At 41.7% G+C, this 16,740-nt stretch overlaps 1 protein-coding gene across 1 annotated transcript in view; it reads left to right on the forward strand.

Annotated features, from left to right (window-relative positions):
- The window catches only part of Setd7 (SET domain containing 7, histone lysine methyltransferase), a 48,736-nt gene that overhangs the window by 12,399 nt on the left and 19,597 nt on the right, over positions 1–16,740 (forward strand). Inside the window, exons 3-4 of the mRNA XM_005327568.5 lie at positions 9,701–9,902; positions 14,224–14,413. Of these exons, the coding sequence (XP_005327625.1) occupies positions 9,701–9,902; positions 14,224–14,413 (392 nt within the window). The remainder of the gene's footprint in view (positions 1–9,700; positions 9,903–14,223; positions 14,414–16,740) is intronic.

Below are 16,740 nucleotides of genomic sequence, written 5' to 3' on the forward strand. Positions count from 1 at the left end.
GTTGAAATTTTTAACCAAGTTCCTAGAGAGAAGCAGAATATTTTAAAGGTTAAAAATATAGCAAATGCTTGGTGGATTTAAACTCTTCAGAATCACAGAAATGTAAAAAAAGGTTCCTTTTTTTAAACCCCACCCCTACCCCATGTCACCAAGGTGACCACCGTTGACAGAAAAGGTGAGAATCTTTTTTTTTTAACATTTATTTTGAGGTGTAGGTGGACACAGCACAATGCCTTTATTTTTATGTGGTGCTGAGGACCAAACCCCGGTCCTGCCTGTGCTAGGTGAGTGCTCTACCGCTGAGCCACAATCCCAGCCCCAAGGTGAGCATCTTAAGGGTGCTCAAGGTAAAAACAGAAACAGCTAGCTATCGCTAAATCAGCTGAAAGAAACAGAACGGTCATTGTTCTCCCCTTCCCTACTGTCTCAGCTTCAGAAAGTTTGCAGGTTTGTAGACCATAACCAAGACTTGGTCATCCCTGTCTTTGTGACAAAATGTGCAACAGGAAAGCTAAGTTACTGAAACTGGCTGGTTGAGTTGGAAACCTAGGTTAGACCACTCATCCTTCACCTGACAGTTTATCCCCAGAATGAGGAAGGAATGGGAAAATAAACTAGTTTTTTTTTTAATTGTCTTTTAAAACAGCTATTGTTTTCCATTTTACTCTCTCCTTAAAAGAGAGAAGAAACCTGTTACGGTGTCACACACTTGTAATCTCAGCAACTCAGGAGGCTGAGGCAGGAGGATCACAATCTTGAGGCCAGTCTCAGCAATTTAGGAAAACTCTATCTCAAATAAAAAAAATAAAGAGGGCTGGGGATGTAGCTCAGTGGTAAAGCATTCCTGATCTCAACCACCAGAATCACCCCAAAAAAGGGGGCGGGGGAAAGAAAGAAAAAGGGAGGGGAGAGAAGAAACTTTTCCTAAAATTAAGTAATTGGGATTTCTTCTTAATATCATTCTGGTTCTAAGGTGGAGGCACATGTTGGGAAGGGAAACGGGATCTCAAGGCATCGTTCATGTGGATCTGGAACCTGGCACTAGAGGATTTGTGGGAGTACTAAGGGATATTAGGAAAATATCTAATATTTTGATGTATACAGCTCTAATCTTTATAATTCCCCAATTCTGGATGTTTATTATCATGTAGTTTTCTTTAATTGTTCTCACTTCAACCAAGATTTATGGATCTCAAGGCAGAATTTGTCACTGTCCTAGAATGGTAAGAAGAAGGAGGAAGTTCCAGTTTAGATTGGCTTTCTTTGGGGCTGTGGGATATGAGGGAATTGTTTCTTAGCCTGAGAAAAAGATGAGTTAACTCATTTGCTCATACCTATGTATGCACACGTACACATGTAGATATATGAGTAATATATAAAATAGTTACGAATCTATAATGCATCATGTGTTGTTTGCTGTGTAAACATGATGCTTCTCTTTGACATGCCAGTTAGATTTCAAAGTATCAATTACCCCGTGACTTCATTCTGTGTCCAAGTCATCTTCTGATGTCGCTTGCTACACTGGTGCGTCCAGCCGAGAGAGCTCCTTGTAGTTTATCACTGGCCCAGTAACCCAAACGAGGATATCTGATGAGTCCCTGAAGTGACACTTCTATGCAGAATTTCTTGTGCTACATTTTAAGAAAGAGTTTGGTCACATTTCAGAGAAAATGGAGTTGGAGTGGACCTCTGAAGTCATGTCTCCCAGCCTCCCACACAAGGCAAAAGTCCTTCGTGTTCCTGAGTGTTGTCCAGCTCTTGTAGGACTAGGCTCAGCAAATGTGTTCACCTGTATTCTAAAGAACAGTCCGAATTGAGGCAAAAGATTTTGTAACATGCAGCAAGCAAGGGAATGGAAAAGAGATAGGTACCTCTGGATATCTGCACATCGTTCAACACTGGGCTCTGCCTTCACAACAATCCGCCACGATGGTTTCATGATCCCATTTTAAGTATGAAGAAACTAAGACTCAATAACCGTCCCATGACCACCTAGTTCTTAGGGGCTGGAGCTGAGATTCAACCAAGATGAGGCCCTCTGTCCACTCCATGTGTCCCCTCCTCCAACTACAAACAGGGAAACAGCTGGTCCTCACGCCTTCCCTCCACACTCTCGTGGGGCTTCAGGTCACTCAAGAGCTGTAATTATGAAAAATTCAAAGGAGGCCTGGGGTGAACCCAGCTCCTTTTCCTGTAGGAACTTTAACAACTTGGTGGGAGCTTGGGAGACTGATGGAAGGTTCTAGCTGGTTGGCCTCCCTAAACTTCAGCTTTCTCATTTGTAAAATGGGAATAAACAAACCTACTTCTCAGAGTTGTGGTGATGAAGTGAGGAAACCCGGAGAACCCGATCAAATGTAGGGCCTCCCCTAGGTGCTCAGAGGAATCGGTGGATGGATGGAGACGATGATCCGCCATCATCGTGGTCACTGTGAGTCGACAACGGTGACTGGGGGACTGTGTTGGGAAAGGCTCAGAGTGCCTGCATCTCCTTCTGCTCCCAGTGTCCCACGACAGGCAGCACAGCAGACTTCTGTGACCTCAAAAGGTGTGGAGATGTCTCCCCACCAGCAAGCAAACCGTTCTGTGGCTGGTGTCCTCGCCTCCAATTCTGTCCTGATGCTGTCTGCACGAGACAGCGTCACACTCCACAGGCGGAGGGCTCAGTCTCCAAGGCTGCTCCCACTACGGGCCAAGCTCAAGGTCCAGGCCGTTCGACCCGTGCTTCTGACTGACCAGCTGAAATCTGAGGCTCCCACAACCCCATTCCCACGTTCTGTTAGTCGGCTTGAGCCACTCAAGGAGATGCTCATGTTCCCTGGTTCATTATATAAGGTGCTGCAAAGGGTGCCCATGCAGAAATGCGCAGGGCGAGGCCTGGGGAAGGGGCCTGCGTGGCACCACCCAGCCGTCTTGGAAGTGTAACTTGCCATGTCCGTCTCTGGACGCTCTTGGAACCCAATCCTTTGGGGTGTGTGGGGAGATTTCATCGTGGTAACAGGATTGCTAACAGCTGGTGGGGAGCCCAGAAAGCCTGTCTCTTCAGATCCTTTTTGGGTCTCTGTGCAGCACTCCTCCCTCCAGGGTATGAACAGGACCCCTCTGGAATGAGGGGGTCTTAGGACCTACTCTCAGACAATGGCTGGCCAGAGATTCTCTCTATGGCCAGCTCCTGCACAGAAAGGCAGGGGATGATTAGAGTTTCTGTGATCCGCCGTGGAGAAGAGAAATTCTAGTTTCGATAGCCTGCCTGGGGGAGGGAGTTATGGGTCAGGAAGCATGGCTGAAAACCAAACTATAAATATATCACAGTATCTCAGTGTCTTAATCAGTTTTGGCCTGCTGTAATAAATGCTATCTGAGTGTTTTAGTCAACATTCACCAGCCAGGCGCAGTGGCACACGCCTAGAATCCCAGCGGCTCAAGAGACTGAGGCAGGGGGATCACAAGTTCAAAGCCAGCCTCAGCAACTTAGCAAGGCCCGAAGCAACTCAGTGAGACCCTGTCTCTAGATAAAATACAAAACAGGGCTGGGGGTGTGACTCGATGGTTAAGCACCCCTGAGTTCAATCCCTGGTACCAAAAATAAATAAAAAATAAACAACATTCCCTTCTCACAGTTCTGGAGGCTGGAAGCCCAAGACCAGGGAGCTGGCTGGTACATGTCTGGTGACGATGGCTTCCTGGTTTAGATGGCTTCCTTCTCCTTGTGTGCCTCTCCACGGTGCAGAGGAGGGAGAGAGGAAGTGGGCTCTCTAATGTCTTTTTATAAGGGCACTAAACCCCTTCTGGAAGCTTCTGCCTTCACGACCTAATTATCTCTCAGAGCCCCACCTCCTGAGCCCATCTTCCTGGGGGTTAGGATTTCAACACAGATATTGGAGAGTCAGAACTTTTCTTAGTTTTTTTTTTTTTCTTTTTTGTTTGTTTAGTTTTGTGGTTGTTTGTTCTTTGAAGTAAAGCTAAATTGCACTAATTGCTCCTCAGATATTTTATTGCTATTTTGAGCTTTTATGATAATCAGATCTTATAGACTCATAGATCTTCAATATGTTTTTTTAGGGTTAAAAACAAACAACAACAAAAAGAAAAATAGAAACACAATATAGCATACATCTAGAAGCACTACAGTGCTTGCTTATCACACTTGTGAAGCATGAAGTTGTTAGAAATAGCTTGGGCTGGGCTGGGCTGGAGTTGTAGCTCAGTGGTTAAACGCTCACCTCTCATGTGTGAGGCACTGGGTTCAATCCTCAACACCACATAAAAATAAATAAAGATACTGTGTGTTCATCTTGAACTTAATAAATATTTTTAAAAAGAAATAGCTTGGGCAGAGGGGCAGAGGTTGTGTCTCAGTGGTAGAGCATTCACCTAGCAGATGCAAGATGCTGGGTTCGGTCCTCAGCACCACATAAAAATAAATAAATAAATAGGTATTATGTCCAACTACAACTAAAAAATAGAAAGAAAGAAAGAGATTGAGCAGAGTTGGGTCTTATTGTTCCTCAATACTTTGCCATATTTTAAGAGATAATGCATAATGTCATGTAAAAATAATTCCTAAAACAATGTTTTAATATTAAGAGTCACAATTTAATTTGGTTAAGAATGGAAATTTAAAGTAGAATTATGATTCATTTTCATATTTCCCTCTTGGTCCTCATGTTGCTGTAGTTGACAAAAGGAAGAGAATAGAATTTAGGCCCATGAGGTGGAAAGCAGCAAATCTTCTAGAGCCTCAAACCCTGACAACAAGCCCACACTGTTAGACCCTAATGACATTTGCAAATTCAGATACTGCAGGTGATTTTTAAGTAAAAATGCAGTGGTATCTGTATAAAATGCAAGTGTATCAGATCTTAAGTGTATCTCGCAAACTATTATAAAACGTATTTTTTTATGTTAAGTTAGATTTCCTAATTTATTAGTGAAAACTTCACTGAAAGTATGACAGCTTTGATAATCCAGAAATGGTTTGTGCGCATGCAGAAAAAGAAATTTAATTAAAATTGATATTTTCATTTCCTCTAAACTTTCCAGTTGTTTAATTCAGATGCTGGTGCCAGAAAAATTGAAAGACCTTTTTTTTTTGTAATTTCATAACCTCCTGAAAAATCTGCCAAGATGTTGAAAAGGACTTCAAGAAAATACAAGTTAAGAAATTGTGTGTTGCGATCCCATTTTTGTTAAAACAAAAAAAACAAAAGGTGGGAAAATGCATGGTACACCCTTGAAAAAGTCTCAGATGCTGTGCATAATTGGGCACAAATCCTGGGTTTCTGCCTTCCACGGCTCAGGGTGCTTGTGTGTGTTTTCTTTGACAGTGAACACATGTTACCTTTTTAACATAAAGAGCCATTTATTCCATCCTTCCCCTTTCAACTGGGTCACTCATAATTTACTGCAAAAAGAGAGGACTCTTTCTTGCTTAAAAAAAAAAAAAAAAAAGTAGAATTGAAGCAGTTTTTAAATTTGACTATCCCAGTGTTTTATAACTGTCTCCTTGCTTTAAACCCAGTTCCTCAGTGGAAGGCTCGCCATCATAGCCTTGAGGTTCTTGCTTTAGGATGATCTGCTATGTTTATATGTAAAGGACTTACAACCTAGATAGAGAAAAATAGGACACATTATTTATTTACTCTTTGCAATGCTGGGAACCAAACCCAGGGCCTTGCACATGCCAAGCAAGCACTCTGCCACTGGGCTACACCGCAGCCCAGGACATGGAGTTTATCCTCGGTAGAGCTTTGGAGTGTTCTAGAATAGTGCCTGACTAAGCTGCAATGAGTAATGGTCTGCAGGGCTGCCTGGCCAGGGTAGACTTTGAGGGAAATTAGGGCTCCATGGGGAAGATGAGGAATCTATGTTCCTACAGTGAGGAGCAGATGCTCTGAAACAACTCTCAGTCCAGTTTCTGCAAGAAAGATTAGAAAGCTACTTCTGTGTACCTACTTTTCAAATATAACCACATTGACATTTTAGTGGCTACAAAATAGCACCATTTTCTCTTAGTTTTTTTTTTCTCTCTCTTTGAATGGAAAAATGCCAGAGGATTGAAAATATTCATTATTATCCCAAGGCATTTATGTTTTGAATGAAGAGAAAAGGAAGGAAGGAAGGAAGGAAGGTGACAGAAAAATTAACTCGTGATTTTTTTCCTGAATATGTCCTTGGAGATGCAGAGCTAAAAAGTCAGCTCACTTAGGTTTCAAGGAGGATGAAAGGAAACACACAGCATGGAAGCTAAGGTACATAGAAGTCTGTGAATATATAATGTAAGCCGAAGATTCTAGAACAGGAGGCAGCAAATGTTTTTTATTCAGGGTGAGAGAGGAACAGGCTTCCTGGGCCACATAGCGACTCTGCAACTCCTCAACTCTTCCACCAGTGTCAAAAAGCAGCCACAGGAGGCAAGAAGGAATGTGCATGGCTGTGTTCACATAAAACTTTATTGACAAAAGCAAGTCATGGGCCACAATTTCCAGCCTTCTCTAAGGAAGGAAAAGCTGGAAAGAAAGCCTGGCTTTGAAGGCCAATCTAAGGAGCTTTCCCTTCATTTCTTCAATGCCAGAGGATTTCAGAGATTTTTATTTCCTTGGAGAACCCAGTTCGAGTGTGTGACGTGCCCTTTTTGACATAAGATTCCATCCGAGTTACCATAAAAAGTTGCCAAGAAAGCTAAGGATAAGCAGATGCTAAAGAGTCATGCAGTAAGATTACTGTCCAGCACCTTAAGAATTTGCACTCGTGTGTCCAAAGTCCTCTGGACTAAGAGAGGGAAACAGCAGTTTCTTCATTGGCCATTGGCAAGGAATAGGACAATATGGATATGGTTATGAGAAAATATGTGCAAGTCTATGTTATGATTTAACTGATTTGCAAGACCTGTGCCTTGAAGATTTGGTCTTAAACCTGAGGAATATTGGCAGACTGGTCCTTTGGGGGATAATTGTACCCAAACACACACAGGAACATTTTGAATGTTGCTGAGAATCCAAAGTCCACAGAGTTGCCAAGATGAGCAGATAAAAATCCAGCACACATGGTTAAATTGGAATTTCAGATAAACAACAACAAAAAAAATTTAGTATAATCATGTACTATTTAGTATTTGGGCTGGGCACCATGATGCATGCTTATAGTCCCAGCTACTCAGGAGGCTGAGGTGGCAAGATCATTTGAGCCTAGGCATTTGTGAGCAATAGTGTAAGACTATCTAAAAGAAATTTTTTTAATTAAAAATAAATTAATTGAATTAAAAATTGGTGGGACATACTTAAAGAATTATTTGTTATTTTTCTGAATTCAAACTTAACCAGGCATTGATATTTTATCTGACAATCCAAAATATGAAGATGAATGATTAAGTTGTTTTTTGTACTGTATATTGCATCAATATGTCAGTTGATTAGTAATTGTTCTCCAAGGTGGTTTTTTTTTTTCTTTAATTGTGGGAGTCTAATAATGGTTGAATCTCATTAATTTCAACCTCACTGATTTGGAATTTTGATTATTTATGCAACGGCTATGCTAAGTGCATTTTCTTCATGAATTTAGTAAGCCTATTTGTCATTGATAGTGCAAACAAAGCTGAAAGAGAACTATTTATCTCCTTGGGAGGCTACAAATAGTGTAATTACAATGTCATCAGGGGCTATCGCCTGTTAGGCTGTGCTTTTCATTTAATAATTATAGATCGTTCTCAGTCATTCATTAAAATGAGACAAGTCTTTACCAGGCAGTCAGGGACAGTCACCTCAGTTCCTGTGGCTGCTTTGCATCCCATGTACCCCAGCACCCCATGTGCTCATCCTGCCTGGCTCAGGACACGGTGTGTGCCCACCAGGCCGAACAGTCCAGTCGTGTGTTCTGTCTTCATGTTCTCTAGAGCCGCACACAGTGCTTGCTACACAGAAGGCACACTCTAAATGCTCACTGTTTGAGTGAATGAATGAATGAGTGAGTGAATATAGTTGCACATACTAAAATAATCAATGAATGAATGTTAGATGCATATATTAAAACAATCATGATGTTTTTGTTTCTAAATTTCTCACATTTTAAATTTTAAAGATAGTTTGAGCCAGGCACAGTGGCTCATGCCTGTAATCCCAGTGTCAGAAGAATGGTGAGTTCAAAGCCAGCCTCAGCAAAAACGAGGTGCTAAGCAACTCAGTGAGACCCTATCTCTAAAGAAAATACAAAATAGGGCTGGGGATGTGGTTCAGTAGTCAAGTGTCCCTGAGTTTAATCCCTGGTACCAAATAATAATAATAATAATTTGAGCTGCTCTTATTCCAAATTTTAATACATAAAGGAAACATTTGGTAGAGTTAGTTTCATTGCATAGCCTTTGATAGGACATAGAAGTCCTATTTCTGAACTTCCAAGGGTGTTTTCTGGGGAGAGAGATAAAGGGGTGCTGGTACATCACCGCAGCACTGCTCTCCCACCTAATACCACGTAGGGCTCAGGCGTTATCACAGACATGACATCAGCAGGGTGAGCCATGGTCTTCCATCTTGCCCCCACTGGCCATGATCATGTGTTTGTGTGTGTGTGCGTGTGTGTGTGTGTGTGTATACAGTCCCATACCACCTAAGAATGGCGTGACGGGCAGAATGTAGGATAGTGAAACCCATACAGTTATACTGTGGCCTGAGTGTGTTGTAGGCTATACCATCTGGGTTGTATAGGTGCACTTACAATGTTCACACAATAGCAAAATTACATGGGCCTTACTGGTTGTGATGGCACATGCCTGTAATTCTAGCAGCTCAGGAGGCTGAGGCAGGAGGATCCTGAGTTCAAAGTCAGTCTCAGCAATTTAGCGAGGTGCTAAGCAACTCAGTGAGACCCGTTTTTCTAAATAAAATACAAAATAAGGCTGGGGATGTGGCTCAGTGGTCAAGTGCCCAAGTTCAATCCCCAGTACAAATATATACATACAGATAGATAGATAGATAGATAGATAGATAGATAGATAGATAGATAGATAGATAGATAGATAGATAGATAGTTCTCAGGAGCTGTTCTCATGTCAAGTGATGCATGACTTATATCTGTGTGTCACACAAACATACACATATATCTATACATTTAAATAAATCTCCAGGACCTTCCAAAGAGATACAAGGGGATTACTTGTCTGGATGCCTTTTAAGGCGATCATTGGTGAGCCGCACGTTAGTGATTTGGAGCTTATGTGGGTAGACAGACACACACATATGTAGCCATGCATTCTTAAACACACACACACACACACCCTAACCTGCATTCGTCTTATTGGCGATCCCTGTAACCATCGGAAAGAGCTTGAGAGCTCCCAGTGAGTTCTGGCCCTCTATGGAGGGAGATCAACGTGAGTGGTTTATAAGAGGCAAAGGTAATGGCGGAATTTCTCTGTCCCCGTGTGGCTTGGTCTCTAGCCCCAGAAACATATTTAGGTGAGGTCTGACCTCAGTTCCACCTGTGGCTTTCTTCTCTTTCCTCCAGCCGAGAAAGGATCATGGGAATGGAGACTGGGAGTTAAGTCTCATCTTCCCTCCTCACCTCACCCACTTTACCCAGGGTTCAGGAGGGTGCCCTGCGCCTGTCGGGCTGGACAGAGCTGGACATCAGGGCCTCGGGCGGGGTCCTGTCCTGGGGAGAGTTGAGTCTGTCTGACTGTCCCTCTTTGTCCTCCCCCTCACAGCACCCTGGAGGGGTACTACGTGGACGACGCCCTGCAGGGCCAGGGCGTCTACACTTACGAGGACGGCGGCGTTCTCCAGGGCACCTACGTGGACGGAGAGCTGAACGGCCCAGCGCAGGAGTACGACACGGATGGGCGCCTGATCTTCAAGGGGCAGTACAAAGACAACATTCGCCATGGAGTGTGCTGGATCTACTACCCAGTAAGCCTGCGCCTGCCCCTGTGGGAAGGTGTGGCGCAGTAAGACAAGGCTTTGACCTTCAGAAAGAGCGCGGTGCGCGGTGCGCGCTCTGCTCCAGCTGGAGCAGCCCAGTAGCTGAAGCCCAGAGCCTGGGAGGCTGGGGCATGCTGTGCGCTGCTGACGTGGGCTTAGTCCTGGGAGTTGGTTATTTTTTAGAGTCAATTTGGGAAAGAATGATTAACTGGGATGAATCAATTTTATCATACCACTAACCAAGTGAAAGATAATATATAGATATAGATATATACACACACATTGCTTTTAATTCCTTTTGTCATAGAGAAAGAGTGGTAGGCTATTTCATTGTTGCTATTTATTGTGTTCTCTTTCTCATATGTAAGATTAAATCCAGAGATTTCCTTTTTTTTTTTTTTTTTGTTACTACACCATTGTTTACTTTCACAATGTCACTACTTTTGAAGTCGCTTTATAGTTTATATTGCTTGAATTAAGGTGATTTAATCTAACTTGCCTGAGTATTTGGTGATAGTAAACTGGAATTTATTAGAGCAAGTAGACATGGCAAAACCCATAGTTCAGAATTAATGTTCTAATTTTTGTTCACATTTCAAATATCCCATCTGTTCTTGGTGAGTTTCCAGAAAATATTTCAGAAAATAAACCTTAGGGAATATTTTATTTAATATTTTGTCATATCCAGATGCTTACTCTGAATCCTATTACAATTTAAAAATGTTAATAAAAACAAATTATTACATATGTAACGAGAAAAAATAGCTCCCATTAAATCTACTTACACATTATCTGTCGTTCTTAAAAAGTTAAACTGAGTACGGAAGTGCATGCCTGTAGTCCCAAGAACTCAGGAAGCTGAGGCAAGAGAACTGCTTGAACCCAGGACATCATAGCAAGACCCATCTGGAAGGAAGGAAGGAACATATACTCTAGGAAAAGAACGTGTAAAACATTTGCTAAGAGTTACAAAAGCAGGGCTGGGATTGTGGCTCAGTGGTAGCACGCTTGCCTAGCATGTGTGAGGCACTGGGTTCGATTCTCAGCACCATATATAAACAAATAAATGAGTAAAAGTCCATCAATAACTAATAAAAATTGTTTTAAAATTACGAAAGCATTTATATATCCTCATGGTAGGATCCATGACTGATGATAAGTCATTTCAGTTACCACCTAGAAAAAGGCAAGTGGGACAGGAAGAGGGGAGGCACTTACCACCTTATGGAGACTGTGATTGGGCTTCCTGAGGCTCCAGGTGAGCACCTAGCTGCCCACTGCTGGGGAGGTGCTGAAATGACAGTGAACCTTGACGTCACAGAAGTAAGTAGAACTCTGTAGGCAGAGAGAGGCAAAATAGAGATTCCCGGGCTCTCCCACTGCCTGTCATCTAACTTGTGAATAGGATCAACTTACAATCGCTGTGAGATCAAAGATGCTCTAAGCTGGGGGACTGCGTTCACCTCTCTCAGTGTTGTTGCACTTTGAAAACTAAAAATGCAGCTACATTTTAATAAGTAGCCTTAATTATTATCCTATTAAATGCCAAGAGAAGCTGCCTTTGGAAGGAAGGGCTAATGAGTTCTTAGTTTTCAGAAGTGGTTGATAATGCCTGTTTTAAGTGTGGTATCTGTGGGCAGTTGAGGGGGTGGCTCACACTCCTCTGCTGTCTGGAGTCTGAAACAGGAAATAGACACAGGTGTCAGAGGTCAAGTTGTCAGTTTTTATTGTGGCAGGGTTGGGTTGGAGGTGTGGGAACTGAGCAGATGGGCCAGCTCTGGACAGTGGCTAGAAGGCTGCATGTTTGCCCAGGGGTTATGGGCCTGTCTCGAAGAGCTTCCAATGGAAAGAGGAAATCAGGCAGCAGATAAGGGCCTGGGAAAGAAAAAAAAGGGCAGATGCATGAAAGAAGACTTTATCTTATTACTCTCCACCCAAAGAAGAAATGGGTGTGTGTGTCAGACCTGCCCTCTAGCCGGCTACATCGCTTGAATGACTCCTGGCTCCACCAGGAGGAGCCAGCGAGCAGAGGCCAGAATCCACAGCTTCCTACCCAGCACCCCTGAGAGAGCAGACAAGGATATTTCTGTGGAAGGAATCAAAACAGGAAAAGAAGAATTTATTCTCCCCGCAGTGCTTATAGGCTCACTCTAAGAAGAGTTCATTTCTTTCAAGAAATTCCCTCAAACTGTAAAACAAAGTTCTTGATTAAAAACGCATAACTCTTTGGACATTATTTGGAATATTATCCCAGCTACTTAGGTGACTAAGGATGGCAAGCTCAAGGCCAGCCTGTGAATAGGATCAACTTACAATTGAGCAATTTAGCAAGACCAGGTCTCAAATTAAAAAAATAAAAAGGGCTGGAGGGTAGCTCAGTAGTAGAGTGCCTGTGAGCTCAATCTCCAGTATCCAAAAATAATAAAATAAAAATGCATAACTCCTTTGAGAAATAAAAGAATTTCTATTTTATCATTCTAGAGAAATACATTCACTTCTTCCAAAACCAGAAGTTTAAAGCATTTAAGGGAAAAGGTATGAGGAGTAGGAAGAAAGACTTCTATTTTAGATTACTAGTAATGGTGGTGGTTTATGTTCGGGCATGTCATAAGCCCAGGCTCAGTAATCATCACTGACAGCCTGAAGGCATTATGCACAAAGTATTGTCCTCATTTATGCCTAGTAAGAATTATTTTGGGGAGGAGGAAGAGCAATAAATAGAGTACTAGTGCACTTTCTACCTATGAAAAAATGCTTCCAAGTATTTTTCCTCTTATGGGAGCACTGAGATTCATTTTAATTTATAAACTTTTTCCCACCAAACAACAATTAGACTGTGTCGAGGCATAGAAATCAAATATACCATGTAATTGATTTCTGTTGTTTCTCAATAAGCAGCAAGTCACCCACATCACTGACTTTGAGTAGCTATTTCTAGATCCTTGAACCAGGGAAAGTAACCAAGCTTTTAGCAATGTTATGGCATTTACATTATATCAAACATGTAAAGATCTTATTTTTTTTATTTTTTTATTTTTTTATTTTTTTTTTTAAGATTTTTTTTTTTTTAAAGAGAGAGTGAGAGAGGGAGAGAGAGAAAGACAGAGAGAGAATTTTAATATTTATTTTTTAGTTCTCGGCGGACACAACATCTTTGTTTGTATGTGGTGCTGAGAATTGAACCCGGGCCGCACGCATGCCAGGCGAGCGCGCTACCGCTTGAGCCACATCCCCAGCCCCCATGTAAAGATCTTAGATTTCAAAGTTATACTATAAAGACCTTCAGGGTAGGGCGTGAGGGGAAGGAACTGGATTAAATTATGCATTGTTTCTTGGACCCCTAGGTCAATTAAAACAGTATTTATGGGTTACCTACTATGTCCGTGGAATCTAGTAGGATACAGAATTCTATCATAGCCTCTATGCTAAAGTACACAGTGATCCTTAGGAATGAAGCAAAACCGGCTCCTCTTACTGAAGGAGGCAAAAGGAAGCAGTAAATAGAGTGTGAAGTGATTGAGAGAGAATTGAGTTCATCTGATTTCACTTTGCCTTTGGAGTTAAGGTTAGGGGTAATGGTTTGGGAGGCTAAGGCAGGAGGATCACGAGTTTAAAGCCAGCTTCAGGAATTTAGCGAGACCCTAAATAACTTAGCCAGTCCCCGTCTCTAAATAAATTGTAAAAAGGACTGGAGATGTGGCTCAGTGGTTAAGCGTTCCTGGGTTCAATTCCTGGTACCAGAAAAAAATATACCATGTAATTGATAATGAAAAAAAGATAATGATGTAGGATTCTCAGAAAGGCAGTCTGGAAGTCCTTTTGTTTCTCTCTTAGAAAATACAGACAACTCTATATTTACCAATGCACCCCAAATTAATTCTTAGATACATTTAAACCAGACTAGAAATCCAAAATCTAACATTAAGTAGATCATAGAAATGGCAGGTAGGATTGCCTTGATATTAGCCAGAGGTAATGTTACATTGTCTTTAAATGTCTGCAACTAATGTTCCAAATGTAACATGTTTGTTTCTTAAATAACAAACCAAGATAGAGAATTTGCAGGGAGTCTGGGGATACAAAGTGTAACTCGGTTCTCACCCTTTACCAGCCTTTGTGTATGTAATATCACCGCAGTGTTTTTGTAAGGATCTGGAAAGTTATATGCACACGGGGACATTAACTTGAGGAGCTATGTTTCTTGTTCTCACTCTTGCTACTAATAGTGTAGAATGGACATTTCTTGAACTCGTGGCCTATAGATAAATACTATATATAATATTTTCTGGGTTTTGGTTTCTCCCATCAGGACGGAGGCAGCCTTGTAGGGGATGTCAACGAAGATGGAGAGATGACTGGAGAGAAGATAGCCTATGTGTACCCTGACGAGAGGACCGCGCTTTATGGGAAATTCATTGATGGAGAGATGATCGAGGGAAAACTGGCCACACTCATGGCCACTGAAGAAGGGAAGCCTCACTTTGAACTGATGCCTGGAAGTAAGTTGAACGCACTTCAGAGGGGTGATAGGCCGAGAGAAGTCTCTCGACCTGAGTAGCACACTGTAATGGTGCCTTAGTCAAGTTTTGCTGCAGAACAGACACTTCACCAACCTGATGGTTTACAGCAGCAGATGTAGGTCTGCTGACCAACTGTGCTACAGCTGGGCGAGGCTGGACCAGAGGATTCTGTTCAGGTTTGATTTGCTTTATGCTTTTTTGAGATAGGATCTCACTAACTTATTTAGACTGGCCTCAAACTTGGCAGTCCGCCTGCCTCTACCTCCCGAGTCACTGGGATTGCAGGCATGTGCCTCTGTGTCTTAATGATGGGACCTGGGCTGAAGGGACCATGGCAACTTTGAGCAAAGTTTTTCTCACAGTGGATCATAACATGTCACAACAGAAGCAGATCCCAGTGATGTTCCCTAAAGCCTCACCTTGGAACTGACAGAGTGACCAGTTTTCTCTGGCCAAAACAAGTTACACGGCTAAGCCAGATACAAGAAAAACAGAAATTACATCATACACTTCAGTGGGAGTCACTGAAAAGTCACATGACAAGAAGCACAGATAGATGAGTCTACAATACAGTGCAGGAGCTAAGAAATGACAGTAGTAATCCAATCAATGTCAAATGACTACATTTCCAAAGCACAGAACCATGCTTTAATGATATTAAAAAGAACCAGATCAGATGGACCTCCGAACCTGTACATACTGGAAGGCTGATTCAACTTGAGCGCTAACTGGAAAAGACAAATGCATAGTGACATTCCCCTGCCCTCTCCAGAACCCAGCGTCTTGCATGGAGCACACACTCAATATATGTGTGAACCCAAGAGAATCCATATGAGAAAAAATGAATTTTCTTTGCATGTGCAATATGCCACACTAAATTATTTTTTTCTGGATATAAAATTATTTATTGTAGAAAATTTGGAAACACAAAGAAAAAATTCAAAATTTAGCATTTTGGGTGGCACAGCCTAAGAATGTTGTTTGAATTAGTCTGATGCCTTGGAAACTATAAATGCCTGTATCTCTGGTCCAGGTTAGGTTTGAAGGAGAAAAAATTTAAAAGATAATAAACCTATGCCTTAGTAGGCCCAAATAATACTTAGCTATTTGGGATCTGCAGGAGAATCTGCAAAGGAAAGTTCTCCAGAAATAGAAAATCTCACATTTACATGTAAGTCCAACTTGGGTTGCTTTAAATGTCTCCATTTTTATTTTTTAAGTTAAAATTTGAAGCAGTCTAAATGCAGTGTGAGGTTCTGGATTGGATCCTAGAACAAAAAAAGCACATTAGTGAAAAACTGGTGGAATCTGAATAAAGTCTGGAGTTTGGTTCCTAGTAATGTATCTATGTTGGTTTCCTAATTTTGACAAATGTACCCTGAAATGTAAGAAGTTAACATTAGGAGAGACAGTGAAAGCTCTCTGTGCTATCTTTGCAACTTTTCTCTATAATTAAAACTATTCCAAGATGAACAGTTTCTTTTTTAAAAAGGGAAGCAGTCATCTTTGAGCTACAAACTCTAGTATTTCAGCTCTTGATATGTTCTGAAAAAAAGATAATGTTATGATGTTTTGAAACCAGGAGACCTGGGGCAGGGGAGAATCCCAACTGGCGATCCAATATTTTCAATTTTTTTATCTTTTGGGGTGCTGGATTCAAACCCAGTGCCTTGCACCTGCCAGGCAGCCCGTCTTCCCCTGGAGCTACCTCCCCAGCCCAGTGATGCAAAGTTTAACACTTCAGAAATGACAACATTGTTGATAGCAAGAGTCACCTGGTTTGAAGGGCTGGGATTGTGGCACATCAGTAGAGCACTCGCCTAGCACATGCAAGGCACTGGGTTCGATCCTCAGCACCACATAATAAAAATAAATAAAATAAAGGTATTGTGTCCAACTACAACTAAAAAATATGTATATATATGAAAAAAGAGTCACCTGGTTTGAGTCTCAATTTAACATCCATCATACTGTGGTCCTGAGCAAGTTATTTATCTTTCAGAACCTGTTTCTTCACTTTGAATATGGGTGTTAGCACCTACTATAAAACACCATAATGCAAGTTACTGTTGTTCTTATGCTCTTCTTGGTATGAATAAAAACTGATTTTTGAGAGTGGTAATTGTCAAGGGGATGATTGTTTTTCTTATACTTACTTGTTACAAATACAAACACCCTTCTCGAATCCATTTAGGTTAAAAGAGAAAGGGGCACATTCGTGGGCAAGATTCTGGCAGGCCTCTGGCATTTTAAGGAAATGGTCTTCAAAGGGGTCAGGAAACAGCTCTGTGGGAAAGCACTAAACT

This window comes from Ictidomys tridecemlineatus, chromosome 9, assembly GCF_052094955.1.
Source record: "Ictidomys tridecemlineatus isolate mIctTri1 chromosome 9, mIctTri1.hap1, whole genome shotgun sequence".
NCBI classification, from domain to species: Eukaryota; Metazoa; Chordata; class Mammalia; order Rodentia; family Sciuridae; genus Ictidomys; species Ictidomys tridecemlineatus.